This window comes from Labrus mixtus, chromosome 7 (genome assembly GCF_963584025.1).
Source record: "Labrus mixtus chromosome 7, fLabMix1.1, whole genome shotgun sequence".
In the NCBI taxonomy this organism is placed as follows: Eukaryota; Metazoa; Chordata; class Actinopteri; order Labriformes; family Labridae; genus Labrus; species Labrus mixtus.
Window position 1 is genome coordinate 10114493 of NC_083618.1, and position 16052 is coordinate 10130544.

The 16052-nt window shown below is 38.2% G+C and overlaps 2 protein-coding genes across 2 annotated transcripts; one reads left to right on the forward strand and one right to left on the reverse strand.

The window, feature by feature from the left end:
• Positions 1–68: 68 nt before the first annotated feature.
• On the forward strand, positions 69–8724 carry avil (advillin). Its single transcript, XM_061042728.1, has 20 exons — positions 69–222; positions 421–526; positions 680–754; positions 980–1176; positions 1256–1364; positions 1605–1715; positions 2743–2948; positions 3049–3127; positions 3325–3423; positions 3673–3826; positions 3951–4051; positions 4929–5066; positions 5175–5333; positions 5445–5624; positions 6215–6372; positions 6473–6617; positions 6855–7043; positions 7136–7204; positions 7608–7715; positions 8073–8724. Exons 2-20 carry the CDS (start codon positions 467–469, stop codon positions 8184–8186), a joined length of 2451 nt encoding a protein of 816 aa, XP_060898711.1. The 5' UTR covers positions 69–222; positions 421–466; the 3' UTR covers positions 8187–8724.
• On the reverse strand, positions 8725–15259 carry si:ch1073-456m8.1 (leucine-rich repeat flightless-interacting protein 1). Its single transcript, XM_061042729.1, has 6 exons — positions 15012–15259; positions 14681–14755; positions 12263–12298; positions 11870–12031; positions 11618–11701; positions 8725–11310 (listed from the first exon to the last, which is right to left on the reverse strand). The coding sequence occupies exons 1-6, from the start codon at positions 15102–15104 to the stop codon at positions 10807–10809; spliced, it is 954 nt and encodes a 317-aa protein (XP_060898712.1). The 5' UTR covers positions 15105–15259; the 3' UTR covers positions 8725–10806.
• Positions 15260–16052: the final 793 nt, after the last annotated feature.

The following is a 16052-nucleotide window of genomic DNA, read 5'->3' on the forward strand; positions in this document are numbered from 1 at the left end:
ATTCATTTGAATGTGTCAATCTTTTTTTTCTTTCACATTTGCCTAGAGGAGTTTGTTTCTTCCTCCGTGATTGGTCAAAACTCAGTGAACAGCCCAGAAATATGCAAACACATGCAAATCTCGCAGGGCCTAGGGGGCCACAAGAGGATTCAGGATCTTTTGTTATCAGATAGAGAATCAGCTGTTAGAGACCTACAGAGAGTCTGCAAACAAGAGAACCAGGTAGGTTCTGCTCAATCATATTATAGAGTTTGCTTGCTGTATTTCAGTCGTCTATCTTAAATCGTATTGTGTTCAACTTATTAAAAAAAGAGAAAGTTAAGTTCAACATTTTTAAATGTAAAGTCAACATTTGTGTTGTAGGTCTGTATTTAATGTTTCAAATTTAGATATTATGATCATAATAATTTCCTCTTTTAGGAGCAGACAAATAAAAAAGAGCTGAAGCCAACTGCACTTGAGCAACATGGAGTACACATTCAAAGCAGTAACTCAAAGCCCGGGAGTAATTATCTGGAGAATTGAGGTAAATTGATTTTACATCTTGTGCTGTGGTGAAGTGATTTGTTTTTTGAATCAGCCGTTGAGTTTGATGTTGAAAAGAAAAGTTTGCATCTCCAGGATAAATGACAAAAACAGCAGTGATGAAGAAAAAAAAAGTGTTCTCTTTGTGCAACAGAAAATGGAGCTGGCCCAACTCCCAGAAAAATCTTATGGAAACTTTTTTGAGGGTGACTGCTACCTACTTCTGTCTGTAAGTCTGAGATGGTGGCTGATGGATGTTAACAGTATGGGATGCTAGTTTGTCTTATTTGCTATCCAGTTCTCATGGCTGTATTTGTAGTTTTTGCTCTGTACATGTATTTTCTTTGTATTATGAAGAAAGGACAAAAGATTCTGTCGTTAGACTTTTAGCGTGGACAGTTGCATCCTAGTTGCACAAACACACTTTTTTTCTCTGCTTCTTATATTTCTGCAGACACAGAAGGTGAGCAACTCTCTGAGTTATGACATTCACTACTGGATTGGCTCTCAGTCTTCTCAGGACGAACAAGGTGCAGCAGCTATTTACGCTATCCAGCTGGATGAGTTTTTGGGCTCCTCTCCAGTCCAGCACCGCGAGGTTCAAAACCACGAGTCCGATGAGTTCAGGGGCTACTTCAAACAGGGAATAATGTGAGTGAGAATAATGATACAGAAGGCAGACATTTAAAGACAAAGATGAGTCATGTAATCATCATCTGGTCTCGTGCAGCTATAAGAAAGGTGGAGTGGCATCAGGAATGAGGCATGTTGAAACCAACATGTATGATGTTAAGAGACTGCTTCATGTCAAAGGGAAGAAACGAGTGACTGCTAAAGAGGTGAGCAATGCTTCATGGTCGTATCAGACAAATACAGTAAAATGTATCTTAACATACCCTATTGTGTCGTATTGTATCATTTTGTTGCATCATATAATATCACTGTATCGTGTCATATTGTTTCTTAATTGTTTTTCAATGTATTGCATGCTATCATTTATCATATCATTATTGTATCATTAACTAATGTATCATATCATGTTATATAGAAAGAGGGCTTTATGTTTTGATTTGTTTCAGGTAGAGATAAGCTGGAAGAGCTTCAACCTCAGTGATGTGTTTTTGTTAGACATTGGCAAGACCATCGTTCAGTGGAATGGACCCAAGAGTAACAGACAGGAAAAGCTCAAAGTAAGGCTTTTTGTGACCATAAATGATCCTGTGTCAAACATATGATCGACAGTAGCATACTAGAAAGAAAATAAGCTTGAATGACTTCTCTTAGAAACTAATCTGGACCTATGTTCATCCCAGTCACTCCTCGTTGTTTCATTCCTCTAGGATATGTGGTTGTTTGCCACTGTTCAAAAAGAACACCAAACTCTTCCCTTTGTTTATTATTCTGATAGTAGGACATTTTATGATCATATGAACTCAAAAGTAACATAAAAGACATGTGAGTTGTGTTGAGGTACTCTAATCCTTCTGTTCTGTGTCTATGACGTCATTTTGAAGCCCAATCCTGAAATATTTTGTTGAAAAAAACATTGGGTCCTTTCATTGCAGCCGTCATTAGACGTAAAATATCTGGCAGTTCACAACAATTCAGTGTGACCTTAAACTTTTAAGCTAACCTTATTCCTTTTGTTGGTGTTTACATCATTATGTCTTCCCAAGCTTAATCTATTTCTTAGATATTGTTTTATGTTACAGATTTCATTTTAATAACTGGATATTTAACATATTGAGATGTAAAGTTTGAAGGGAGTAAAACTCTTAATATAAATTAACATGTGAATAAAAGTGACTTATTGAAATGTCTCTTACAGTGATTAAATATTGAGCTTTGTTAATCTTCCAACCACTCTGAGTCAAGCATGTAAAGCACTGGATCCTTTAACGTTTCAGTAATCCCTTGCTTTCTTCATATAAGTTCACGTTACTGTTTAAAATCCCAAAGCCTGAAGCCCTAACTGGGCTATAATAGGCCAAATGACATAAACAAGTTTTGTTCTCAGTTGTAAGAAATCTCCCCCTATAGGAAATTAAACAGCAGTGATGATAGTTCTGCTTATAAGGAAACTAGTAAAACTGAACTTCCTGTTCGGTTAAGTTAAATATCTGTGTGAGAACTAAGTGGCACACTTAGTTTTAAAAAGCTCACAGTCCAACATTTCTGGATTCTATAATTTTTCTCTCCTGTACCTCTGACTCTCAGGGCATGTTGTTGGCCAAAGACATCCGAGACAGAGAGAGAGGTGGTCGTGCAGAGATCACAGTAATCGAGGGTGATGCAGAGAGCAACTATCCTCAGAGTATGGAGATCCTGAATGATGCTCTCGGAGACAGAACCTCTGCGCTGACAGACGGGCTTCCGGATGAAATTGCTGACCAGGAACAGAAGTCAAAACTCACGCTTTACCAGTGAGCATATCCCAGACAGTGAAATCTAGTTTTTTTAGTAGTGAACAAGGATTCATGGATTTCCAGTTTATGGGTTTTATTTCTTCTTCCTTTATTTCAGTGTGTCAGATGCTGATGGCCAGATGAAGGTCACAGAAGTTGCTAGCAGACCGCTGGTTCAGGATCTCCTCAACCATGATGTGAGTTTGTGAAATACAATTCAAATAATGGACAGATTTACTCAATATTATATAAGCAAAGGAGACAATTCACCATTTTTGTACAGCTTAAAGCTTCTAACGTTGTATCTTGGGCCTCTGGAGGACAATTGAAGATTTTAATAACTGATGGTATGGAATAATTTTGAAATGTATACATAATTCTGTTATCTATTTAGGACTGCTTCTTCCTGGATCAGGGAGGAATAAAAGTCTTTGTGTGGAAGGGGAAAAAAGCAAACAAAGCTGAAAGACAGGCCGCTATGAGCAGAGCTTTGGTGGGTAACTCTACATCAGAGCTACACATTTATCCTAATTTTCTGTTTGTGGCACTTACATGCTGTTTTTACACTCAACTCACACTTATAAATACCAATGAGTGATAAACTGCTGGTAAACAATCCTGAAGAACTTCATAAAGGAAGGCTTTATAGTGTGATGGTTGCAACAAACGGGTTTTAGCTAGATGTACTTAATAAACTTGTAACTGATTGTATGTCCTCATCTTTTCTGGCTGGCTGTTATAGGAGTTCATCAAAGCCAAAAACTATCCCATCTCGACAAATGTGGAGACCGTAAATGACGGGGCAGAGTCAGCTCTGTTCAAGCAGCTGTTCCAAAGGTGGTCTGTGAAGGACCAGACTCAGGGTCTGGGTAAAGCGCATACAAGAGGAAAAGTGGGTATGTATGTTCCTTAATAAAAAACATCAAACACAGGCTGTGTCCAAAACACCCTTCTCTTCTAAAAAGAAAAATACTGTGTTATTGTTTAATGATTTTCTTTTGTCACAATATCCTGTCTTAGCTCATATCACACAGGAAAAATTTGATGCCAATCTGATGCACTTGATGCCAGAAGTTGCTGCACAGGAGCGTATGGTGGACAATGGTACTGGAGAAGTTGAGGTAACTGTGACAATTTTTTATATTTAATATTTTTATTTGCATTTTCATTTAGTAACACAGTAACACACACACACAAAAAAGACAAACATATAGACATAACTGTTAACTGTGACAAATTAACATTCACTTTCAAGGAGGATCCATTTGTCATACTAGGTATCATCAGCAGGTCATTAAATGACCAGCTCCAGTTATTAATGATATCAATGCTAACACATTGTGCTATTGAATTTACTTTCAGCATTCTTATATGTTAAACAAAAGAATGTTACATTACATTTAACATTATATTTGATTACCATGTTAACTGCTGCATGCTTCATACTCCTTGCTCATTTTAGTATGCTAACATGCTAGCAAACTCCAGTACTAAAATGTGAGGAATTTTGATGGATTAACATTAAATGGCAACAAACAATATTCTTCTTTAAGTGCAGCTTAAGCTGTACAGTAGGTTGGTTTGGCAATAACTCTAGATGCATTTAAACAGAAACCATTTTGACTCATCACAGCAGGAAAAGCAAAAGTGTTACTAATGGATCTAAAGCATTAGCCTTGATACAGTGAGCCAACATACACATTATTTAGATCCTGAATCTGAGGCAGCTAAATGGAACACATTCATAATTAAATTTACTGTTTGAAAAAAATCCAGCTTCATTTCGTGCTTTAGTATGTGTGAGCATAATTACAACCAAATGTGAGGCTAGCATAGGCCTACCTAGACTTCATAAGCAACAAGTAAACACTAAATAAAAACGATGCTGACGCTCCACCATACTGCATGTTCTCTTTTTTACTTGTAGCATTCTGCAGCAAAGTGGTGGCTTATTGCCTTAAGTGATTCAGTGTTAATTAAAGTTTTCTATCCGTCCAGGTGTGGAGGATTGAGAATGTGGAGCTTGTGCCTGTGGACCCTGAATGGTATGGATACTTTTATGGAGGAGACTGCTACCTGATCCTCTACACCTACCAGGTTAACAGCAAAAGGTGTTACCTGCTCTACATGTGGCAGGTGATAACAACTGATGTCTTACACATTATTGATAATTCAGGATTATACACTAAAACAGTGAATTACAAAAAAACATTGTGACACACTACTTAACAATTATTGTTTCAGGGTCGTAATGCGACACAGGATGAATTGGCAGCCTCTGCATTTCAGGCTGTGGATCTGGATCAAAAGTTGGGGGGTGAGCCAGTTCAAGTGAGAGTAACAATGGGCAAAGAACCGAGACACTTTATGGCGATTTTCAAGGGGAAAATGGTCATCTTTGAGGTACGGCAGGTGGCTGATCATGTACAGTCTTATCAAGTTGACATTCATCTGAGCCCTACTCATATTCTTGACACAGTTTTTATAACAGGCATTTTCTCATTTTTTTGTTAGGGGGGCACATCTCGGAAAGGTGCTACTGACCCAGAGCCACCAATACGGTTGTTCCAGGTCTGTGGTTCTGACCAGTCCAACACAAAAGCCATTGAGGTTCCTGTCCTGGCGTCCTCACTGAACTCCAATGATGTGTTTCTTCTGAGGAGCCAATCAGGGATTTATCTTTGGTGTGGGAAGGTAAGGGAGATAGTGTTTGAAAAATCACCAAATAGTTTACAGTAGAGTAACAATACGATATGATACATTTTGCTTTGGTTTATAAATATTTAGAACATGGGGGACAGTTATATTTGACAAAAGTGTGCTTCCAGTTTGGAAATGATAATGCTACTGTGCATAAAGCCAGGACCACAGAGAAATTGGTGTCAAATTGGTGTTGAAGGGGCTCAGTTTGTTTTAGATACAAGTAGTAGGGCTCCAAGGTGGACAGGTTGGGAACCACTGGTCTACACAATGAGTCTCTTAGAGTCTGCTGAAAACCGAAGAACAGCCTGATCCCTCTTGATCAGGTCTGCCCCCTTTGTTGACTCTTTAAAGAGCCACCTCAGAACACATATATACATTTTTGCTCACAGTACATTTAACTATGTCAGTGGAAGATGAGGATCAAAAATATATATTTTCTTGGGTAAAACTCTATTGGGTCTAAACTCTATTGGTCTAGTTCACTTTAATCAAATCAGATAATTATCATACATCGTCATAACAAAATATCTGACCGTAATACTTCAAGTTTTAAAAGGATGTTACTGTCTTTTTGTGGGCAGGGGTCGAGTGGAGACGAGAGAGCCATGGCTAAGGAGGTCAGCACTGCGATTGGTCAGAACTCACAGAGAGGCTCTGAGGAGTTGGTGGCAGAGGGTCAGGAGCCCATTGAATTCTGGGAGTTACTTGGAGGGAAAGCTCCCTATGCGAGTGACAAGAGGTGATGATGACACACAAATAAATAATAAGAATCTCTGAAGTGAGCGTCATGGCTGACACAGAGAAGGTAAAACACACTCATCATATGTTGTTGGCTACAGATTACAGCAGGTGGTTTTAGATCATCAGCCGCGCCTCTTTGAGTGCTCCAATAAGACGGGCCGTTTCATCGTGACAGAGGTGACTCAGTTCACTCAGGAAGACCTCAATGAGGATGATGTCATGCTGCTGGATACATGGGACCAGGTATGAGGGTGTAAAGCAAAATCACAAAGTTATATGTTTATATTTTTCTTATCATTGCCTATTCTATTCTATTATTTCACTCTTGAATTTGACTATCTGTCTGTCTGTCTGTCTGCCTGTCTATCTATCTGTCTGTCTGTCTATCTATCTGTCTGTCTGTCTGTCTGTCTGTCTGTCCTTCCGTCCGTCTGTCTATCTGTCTATCTGTCTATCTGTCTTCTCTTACTTTTGTCTTAGGTGTTTCTGTGGATTGGTAAAGAGGCCAATGAGATTGAGCGGAAAGAATCAGTGGTAACAAGTCAGGAGTATCTGCGCACCCACCCGGGAGACAGAGACCCAGACACCCCAATTGTCCTGATCAAGCAGGGATTTGAGCCGCCCACCTTCACTGGGTGGTTCACAGCCTGGGACCCCTCCAAATGGAGTGTGAGTGGTTTGGGTTCGAACTAAAAGAACAACAACAAGTATTTGATGAGTAAACGATCAAATGCTGACAGTTATTTGTTCTTTTCCTTCAGGGAGGAAAGAGCTACGAGGAGTTAAAGAAGGAGCTGGGAGATGTAGCATCACCTTTGCAAGTTTCAACTGTATGTACATTTAATATTGATTTATCAAGCTTTTAGGGCAACAGAAACAATAACTTGTCTGACACAGTGCTTACTTCTTCATGCACATATCATGAAGGTTCTCACAGTGTTGCACTGTATGCACTTATGAAGAGATGTTAAAGGATTCAGGGTTACTTTTGGGACAGGATGATGTCAGAAGTTATTCTTTATAATAAATGTAAAACATTACAATATTTTTTTTAATGATTTTTAAGTTTTATAGTTTTAAAACTATGTAGCTACTGGGCTCTTATCAAACATAATAATAAGCCTATTTCAAAGAGCCAGTTCAAAGCCAAAACAGTATGTCATGTACACACAAATATAGATTTATATTATGTATTGGAATTGTAACCTGAATCTTAAGTGTAACTTCTTTTAGGAGCACTGTACTGAGAGTGAGAAAACCTTGCAGTCGTTTCCACCTGACACGTTGTGCAACAAGCTGGCAACCGAGCTGCCTGAAGGTGTTGACCCAACCCAGAAAGAGGTGTGTGTGTGTGTGTGTGTGTGTGTGTGTGTGTGTGTGTGTGTGTGTGTGTGTGTGTGTGTGTGTGTGTGTGTGTGTGTGTGTGTGTGTGTGTGTGTGTGTGTGTGTGTGTGTGTGTGTGTGTGTGTGTGTGTGTGTGTGTGTGTGTGTGTGTGTGTGTGTGTGTGTGTGTGTGCGCGTGCATGCACTTCTCTCCTGGAATAGTTGAATATTTTAAAGTATGTTTTGTACAATTTAATTTAAACACAATTTATCCCTACAGTTATTTAATACATTATATTGATAGATGTCAGAGGAGTGTGTGCTTTTTGATTAAAAGACACCAGAGTTATCAGTTGCGTTTTTTCTTGCTTTCAGAAATATCTTTCTGACTCGGACTTCAACGATGTGTTTGGAATCACCAAAGACGACTTTGTGAGCATGCCACGTTGGAAACAGGTCAACATGAAGAAAGAGAAGGGGATGTTTTAATCATGTTTATCTGTATTATAATTAGCTACTAGCATTATGAAGCAGTTATAACATTACATGTTTTATTAACAGTCATAGATTTGTTTTAAATAACTGTCATACAAGTCTTAATAATTCCTATAACCTTTTTTTTTTTTTTACCTGTGTTGATTTTCCTTTCTTTGCTCGTTATGTTATAACTATATTAAACACCTGTATGGGTAATTCTTCTGTTTAAGAGAATTAAAATACTCAGGTAAAGTGCTGGTTCTTAATGATTTTTTACATTTAACTAACCCTGAACTCCCTCATGAACAGCAGATCAAATGCAAGTAAGCAAAAAATTGGTCTACAATGCCATCTGTTGGTCAAATAATATCACACATAGTATCTGGTATAATTACAGGTCTGTCTGCAGTAAAAAGATTCAGTTGATCCTCTTCCATACATTTTTCATTCTAACTTGAAAACTACAACCACATTTATTTTTTTTAAGTTGTTGAGAAGTCTTTCAATGTAGTTTCAAAGATGTAAATAAAAACAAAAAACCATCAGCATCTACATGATTCACGTTTTTATTTAGATATGTCTGGAATGTCATTTAAATTACAAGTATAAATCTGTGTCATTACATGTGAACATTTCATACAACAATCAGGACGTTCAAAATATGCAGACTCTTTAAAAGGCATTGAACTACAGTAAAAACTTCTTTTTTTTGCATTGTTGATCAACAAGTAAAATGCAAAAATAAAATCATTTAAAAAATGGAATGCTGTGTGTTTAAATCCACCAAAAAACAGCATCAGTGATGTGTTCAAAGAACAAAGTCTGAAAACAATGTGTAAAATATGACCTGAATAGAAAGATAAAATGAACAAGTGACGCAAATGACATCTGACCAGCGTCGGTGTAAATGACCTGAATGTTCAAGCCCTGAATACAGAGACGACACACAGCACTTCAGTAGAAGTCACCTCATGTAATAAAAATAACATAAAATCAATATAAAAATGTACATTCTGAACCCACAAAATGACATGCAACTAACTGCTATCTTTTATATTTCATGACTGCTTTAGTATATTTCCCCTTTAGTTTTCATTTTCCATTAAAAAAAATGTCACATGATATATGTAACTTCAAATATGTATTAAAGCCTGTCAAAGTTCACCCTTAAAAACAAGGAATGGCAGTATATCCAAACACTTTTTGCATGCCAAAGTACTAAAAAAAAGACCGACATTGACTTATTTGGAGATTGAATATGTGATACATTCTAAGGTGCTCATGCAAACTGTTCAAATGAGGTGAGAGGGTCGGATTCTTGCTTCTAGCTTAAAAAAGGGAATGTAACATTGCAAAAATAACCATCAAATGTTGTGGTTAAATACAAAGCGAGTACAGCATTCAGAGACCAACAAAGAGACTCATTGGAAAAAGTTTCACTTGTAATGTGCAAACACACAGTTTATACTGTGCAGGCAGAGGGCATACAGCCTGCAACAGGTCGGCTGATCAGTTATCCTCAACATGTTTGGTTGTAAGGGGAATGTTGTTTCTGATGTAATCTGACTTATTTGTGCCAGGATATAAGATCTTTAAAAAGTGCAAATGCAGCCAAATCAATTCTCCGAAATTCAAAATAAAAAAAAAAACAGGAAAAGGGCTGTATATGAAAGATAAAAAAATAAAATCTTCAGGCAGCAAAGAAATGGCATTTTCCCTTACTTAAAAAAATCTGATTTTATACATTTAAAAAAAAGCAACATTTGAAAATCTGTATCTGAACTTCCCAAGGTGGTTGTCCCATATGTTCTGAACTTTCTTCACAGATGGATCGAATATCTTTAAATACAGCTGTGAGTGTCAGAAGCTTTCAAACTGACTCTCAATCTCTAACTTTCTTTTGTATTGTTTTGATTTGAGGTCAAAGTGCAACAGTCCAAATCCTTCTACAGCTCACTGTGTTTTGTATACAGGAAATCCTGATTAGTGTCCTGGCAGCTGTGAGTGTATAAAACAAACTTCTTAAAAAAAGCTAAGCAAAGAGGTAACGGATCAAAGAAACATAAGAGTATTGTTTCTGTTGATCTATGCATTCAAAGAAAAGAAAGATATTAAGACGGACATTAAAGAGGAATTATTGGCAAATTAATTTGAAGTAGTCTTGAGTTAAAGGACAGATAGTAAATCACCTGGATCCTGAGTTCCTTAGTTGTGAACTTAAACTTACTATTACAGTGAATGATGACAAGATCTAAAACTTACCCTCATTTTCATTATCAATTACGCTGCCCATCGTTTTCACCTTTCAGTACTTAGTTGTAAAAATGTTGAGAAGTATTGTCTCAATTCCAAGACCTAAACACATTTCTTTGACTCTCATAAAACAAAGAAAGGCTAAGTTTGGATTTGAATTGAAAAAGGACTGACGATAAGTTGATTGTCTAAATGATTATTGTTTGTTTTTTTGGCTAATCAATCAACAGAGTAAACCTCAGATCTATAATTACAGCTGTGAATGTTACTTTTGGCCCACCCTAATTTTAAGACGTGTCAACTGCAAATTAAAGCGCTTATACAAAATGATCTGTAGTTACCTTCCACCTCGTTCCCAGTGGTAGATAAAACAGATCAGTTAAGACACGATACAGCTTTCAGGGCTTTTGGGGTCACTGGGCTGGCAGCTGTCTCCCTCACTATTCTCTGAATCATGAGGAAGCTCCAAATTTTCACCTGGAAACATCCCTTCCTGTTCCGGAGTCTCCGCTGAAGCATCTTCATAGGCACTTATGCTGTCGGAGTCGTTCCTTTCTGGAGAAGGATCTCGTCCGTCCGCCACACTGTTTTCGTAAGGCCTCCTCAGGACTCCATCTTCAGAGAACGGGTTGTCCAAAGCAAGAGAGGGCATTTGGGCCAAAGGCTTATTGACCATCTTCATCCTTATCAGGACATTACCTTTGTCCTCTGCTGCTTCTCCTTTTCCCTCTTCCTCTGATGCTCCACAAATGGAGGGATCTTTTTCTTCTCTGCGAGTGGCCTCCATCAGGTCCTCGGCTTTATTTTCCATCTGGTGTCCGTTTGTTGGCTCATCTTCACATCCCTGTGTGTTCACTGGAGCAGACAGTTGGTCATTTCCTGCCTGCAAAGATTTGCATTTGAAAAACAAACTGAACAAATAAAAGATGACAGAATTCCTTTGTTCAGAACTCTCTGTACCAAAGTCCTGAACCCAACCAACACCTATATATATATATACACATATACACAAACATTTGCATAGTAAGTTTAAGGCTAGCCTAGAAAAACTCAACTAAACATGCATATCTCCATTTTTCACATTCCTGACAAACTGTTATGTAACTTGTTCAGTACTAATGTACCTCTTAATATGTTCAAAAACCCTGTGCCTCTCGTATGTTATGTAATGGCTCTAAATATCACATTACCTCCTTTAATCTCTCCACCTCCTGCATCAGAGAGCACATCAGGCGCTCCATTTTCCTCTTGGCCTCCCGCTCTTGCTCCAACTCCTACAGATGCAGAGAGAAAGATGGCATAAAGGGAGGACCAGCCTGTTAGAGTCGTACTTAGTTACAACAAGAAATTAAAGACAAGCTCCTCGTGAGAAAGGATGAAGACTAAAGGAAGTCACTATGAGACTGAAGTATTGTTTTAGTTTTGGTGAGCTGTGGTTGTACCATGTTAGCCTGTCCAGCTTCCCTTTGCGCCTCGGCCAGCAGTTCCTCCACACCCTCCAGTGTGTCCTGCAGGACATCCACCTGGAACAATAGAGTCTCCCGCTCAACCTCCAGCCCACGCAGCTCCTGCACCACCTCGTCATAGCTGGCCTGCAGCTCCAGCTACAACACAAGCACAGTTGAAAATCAGCGTGGGAAACTTTAGAGGTACCAAGGCAAGCCAGTCAGTGGGTGAGCAAGTTTTTTTTACTCTCAGAGGCATCAGTGGGAGGCATTATCTGAAAGCATGACAATCCCTTCATGTGCAAAGAAATAGGTATCACTGCAGTAATCGTAATACTTAAAAAACTGTGTACAAGACAGAAATTTGTCAGAAAAGTAGAACATACTCACCATTTCTGGGAGGCCCATGAAGAGGTCCTGTTCAGTCTGTTTAAAAATGGCAAGACTTAAATTAGATAAACCAAGAGCACCATTTTCTTCAAGGCTGTATAGGATCCTGTGTCATTCTCACCTCTCATTTACTCAAAATAACTACAAGATAATAAAACTAATCACAACATGAAACATACAATTTTAGTTTTTAAAAAAAAAGTATAATTGAGGTATTTCACAAATGTAATCATATAGGAAGCTTTATATGTGTTGCATGACTGTGAAATTGGATTGTTCAAGAGTATTGAGATAGAAATATAAATTAAGATAAATGTAGCAATATGATCTGATGATACATCGATGAATCTATGTTTTTGAAATACTAGCTAATGTAAATAAGTGTCCTAAAAATAAGAAGCTGTGGCAGCCGAATGTTCAAGATATAGAACTGTTCAAAGAGCACCAACAAATCAGCTGGTTGACCTTTTGTTTCTTATTTCACCTTAAAGCAGTTCATCTTGCAGTGTCACAGAATCTGACGAGTCACAGACTTTGGTACACAATATTGACAGCTCACAGATAAATTACCTTATGTAAATACAGTACAGTGGAGCCAGAGATAACAGCTCTCAAAACACAAATAGGGATTAAATATGATAGAAACATTTATACATGCAACACACCTGACATTCCCGATAAGGTTACAGAATTTGGTGCAGTTTGAAAAGAATTTAATGAATCGGATCTTTGTCTCTCCATGTTTTTTTATCCCAGTAAAGCAAAGTCTTAAAAACTATGCATAACAGAGAAACAGTGAAAATGAGTCCAATTTAAATAGTCTATATCACATGGTCTGAAGTAAAGAGTGTATTTAGGATGAGTCCAGTCCCTCTATTACAAATAAGCATAATTTTAAATAAAATGGATTAATTGATTTTTATTGTGATGCACAGTCTGAAATGTGTTTTTCATCACAGCAGTTCCATTTACAACATAAAATCAAATGATATGAAAACATGTGACACAACACTCAAACACCATCAAATATTCAGAGGCCTACAACAAACTTTTAAACCTGGATTAAGCTCCAAATCCACTTTTAGGATTGGCTGGTGTTAAAAGGTTATTCAGACAAAACAGAGCAAATTTTATTTTCTCATGTGAATGCAATATGCTTCTGTACAAGAGTGCTTCAGTCCGATCTTGTTTAAACGTGGGACCCTGTTTCTCAGGTTGAATGGTCAGTGTTTCCCTCAGTGCTTGGTAGTTAAGCTGACCGCCTTATCAACACGCACACTTTGTCTTTACTACTGCTGTAGAAAAAACCCAAATCGATTAAAATCCTCCTTCGTCTCTATGCCTGCAATCATTAACGCTCAATTCAGATTTTTTTGCTCAAATCTGATTTATTTTTGTCTGGCTGTTCACATTGCTTTTTAAATGTGGCCTGGACAAGACACACATGAAAGTGGGCAACATCTGATTTGAACATATGACTTGTGCTGTTCACATTGTCGTGACAAAAATATAAGTCACACTCGAGCAAAAAAATTAGATTCAGGGCACTGCTGCAGTGTGAACGAAGCCTTTGTAAGATCCAACAGCAGCTCCAGATGACTCTGAATGCCTTGTTAGGATCAGAACATCACACTCGATTTTTATACATTTCTTCTCACCATGTTTTTGTATCTATCATGCCGGTCTCAGCTAATGGTTACGGATGATAACAATCAGATCAGACAGCATGCTGTAGTCTAAAGCTGCAAACTACAATGATCTGGAGGCAGAAATATCTGATTGTAGATGTTTTAGCTAACTCGTATTGTCCTTTTTGATCGCTTTGTTGCTCATGACTTATGACAGATTCTGATGAACTGGTTCTTTTTGTGATTCCTGTATTTATGTTCATTGTTGTTAAGTGTTTTATGTCTGAAATCCTGTAATTGTGCTGCTGCCTTTCTTGGCCAGGACACTCTTGCAAAAGAGATTTTTAATCTCAATGAGACTTTTTCCTGGTTAAATTAAAAAAAAATACAAACTAACTCCCTTTACAGACTGCTTGGGGGGCCAGGCCAGAGTGGCCCCTGAGGGCTGACAAACTGTAAACCACAGCAGTGGCTCAAAATTTAAGTAGGCCTGCTTAAAACTTCATAGACACAGGCTGAAAGATTTGAGTTTGAGTTTCTTTATGTAAAATGTTTATCTGTAAACAGCTGTATTTTTTTTATTGAAAAACTAGTATTAGAAAATCCTAAAACTCAAACTGTAAACACAATAGACTATATTGCTTTTGATTGTTTGTGTGTAAGTATTTAACCCGTCAGATACTGAACATAATCGGTATCATTAACGAAACGGATTAACCGTGGGTGATTGTAATGTACAGGTGTTCCTGTGTTCCGGTTTGCTCGGGGCTCAGGCTCGTCTGGCTCCTACCTGACTGTCAGTCTTCCTCTTCAGGGTGCCTGCTCGACTGTCGCTCCGTGCCAGACGCCTGGATGTGCTCTCGGACTAATTAAAGAGACAAAACAACAGAGGTGTCTAGAATCATATTTACATGAAGCTAACAAGCTAATAATAAGGGGGAAGTAACCTGACGCTCCAAATGTCCTTTTGAACAGTCTTAAATTGTAAACAAAAAGGCTTAACTTTACATTGACTATCATTTTAAACTTGTTTAATAAATCCAATACTGAGCTTTTACACAACAGACCTTTAGCTTTAGCTCTGAACGACAAAAACACTACGCCGTGATTTTAGTACCCACGTCTTTGATGAGGCTGCGGAGAGACTCGTCCTCGCTTATTCCCCGAGATAGCGTCCGCTTCTTGGGCGAACCGTCCAGAGTGACTGAATGCATTTTTAATGTTAAATATGAAGTTTTCCTTTATGTAAGTGCCACCTCCGCGCTCTCTGGTGAAGTGGTGTTCGGGTGTTTATTTCCTACGCAGAGGCAGCAGTGACTGGACTGCCGACGCCCAGGCCGGAATCTACGGAAAGCCTCGGGGACCAAACTGCCTTTTAACAACGCCCTCACTCCGCCCACTCTTACAGAGGAGTTAAAGATCAGCCACGGGACGCGAGTCATTTCTGAGAGTGTGCCGGGTTTAATATGAAATATTTCTACTTTGTTTTAACGTTTAAATGGCGCACATTAAGTCCCTGGCCCTGAAACTAGAACTCGTAGGAGACGACAAGACCAACCAGGTGTTTTCAGGTGAGCTTGATGGCTTGTTTATTTTACAGTGATGGAAAGTAAAACATACTGTAGGCTTCATGTCCTGTGATTTAGGGCAATTTTAAGGCCATTTTATTTGACTTGAGTATTTCTATTGTTTTATTTTCTCTACTTGTAGTCAACTTCCTCTGAGAGGCAAATTTTTTGTTTTTCATTTAAACTAATTTTAGGCTATCAGACTGTTTAGCTGGTTCACTAGGCAAGTTACATATAGCCTACCACACATTTTAAAGTTAATTGGTATAACATTTAGTAAAAACAATATGTTGCAGATATATATGTCCCTAAATGTAGCCTACTTAAACCTAATCCTAACTTCACTTTTAAATTCAATTTATTAATGAATTTTAATATGTGAACGTAGGCCTATACTGTTCACTTTGCCTCCTGTCTTATAGGCCTTTTTTAAAGCTGACATTATGAAATACACAGGTGTTAATAATAATATTAATGGGGATTGGGTACTATCTCAAGAAGTCCTGATAGTGAGACAGGGAGCCAGCCTGAAACTGAGGCAGCTAAATGGGACTTAGCCATTATAAGTGTTATCATTTACATCTATGATTTTTC

What these genes read in the sequence shown, in the direction of transcription:
- si:ch1073-456m8.1 (XM_061042729.1), bottom strand. Translation starts at nt 15,104, where the DNA reads ATGCATTCAGTCACTCTGGACGGTTCGCCCAAGAAGCGGACGCTATCT. An exon ending in TCCGCAGCCTCATCAAAGAC is followed by an intron (nt 14,756 to 15,011) that starts GTGGGTACTAAA and finishes CTCTTTAATTAG; the next exon opens with TCCGAGAGCACATCCAGGCG. An exon ending in AGAGGAAGACTGACAGTCAG is followed by an intron (nt 12,299 to 14,680) that starts GTAGGAGCCAGA and finishes ATTTTTAAACAG; the next exon opens with ACTGAACAGGACCTCTTCAT.
- avil (XM_061042728.1), top strand. Translation starts at nt 467, where the DNA reads ATGGAGTACACATTCAAAGCAGTAACTCAAAGCCCGGGAGTAATTATC. An exon ending in TACTTCAAACAGGGAATAAT is followed by an intron (nt 1,177 to 1,255) that starts GTGAGTGAGAAT and finishes GGTCTCGTGCAG; the next exon opens with CTATAAGAAAGGTGGAGTGG. An exon ending in GCATACAAGAGGAAAAGTGG is followed by an intron (nt 3,827 to 3,950) that starts GTATGTATGTTC and finishes ATCCTGTCTTAG; the next exon opens with CTCATATCACACAGGAAAAA.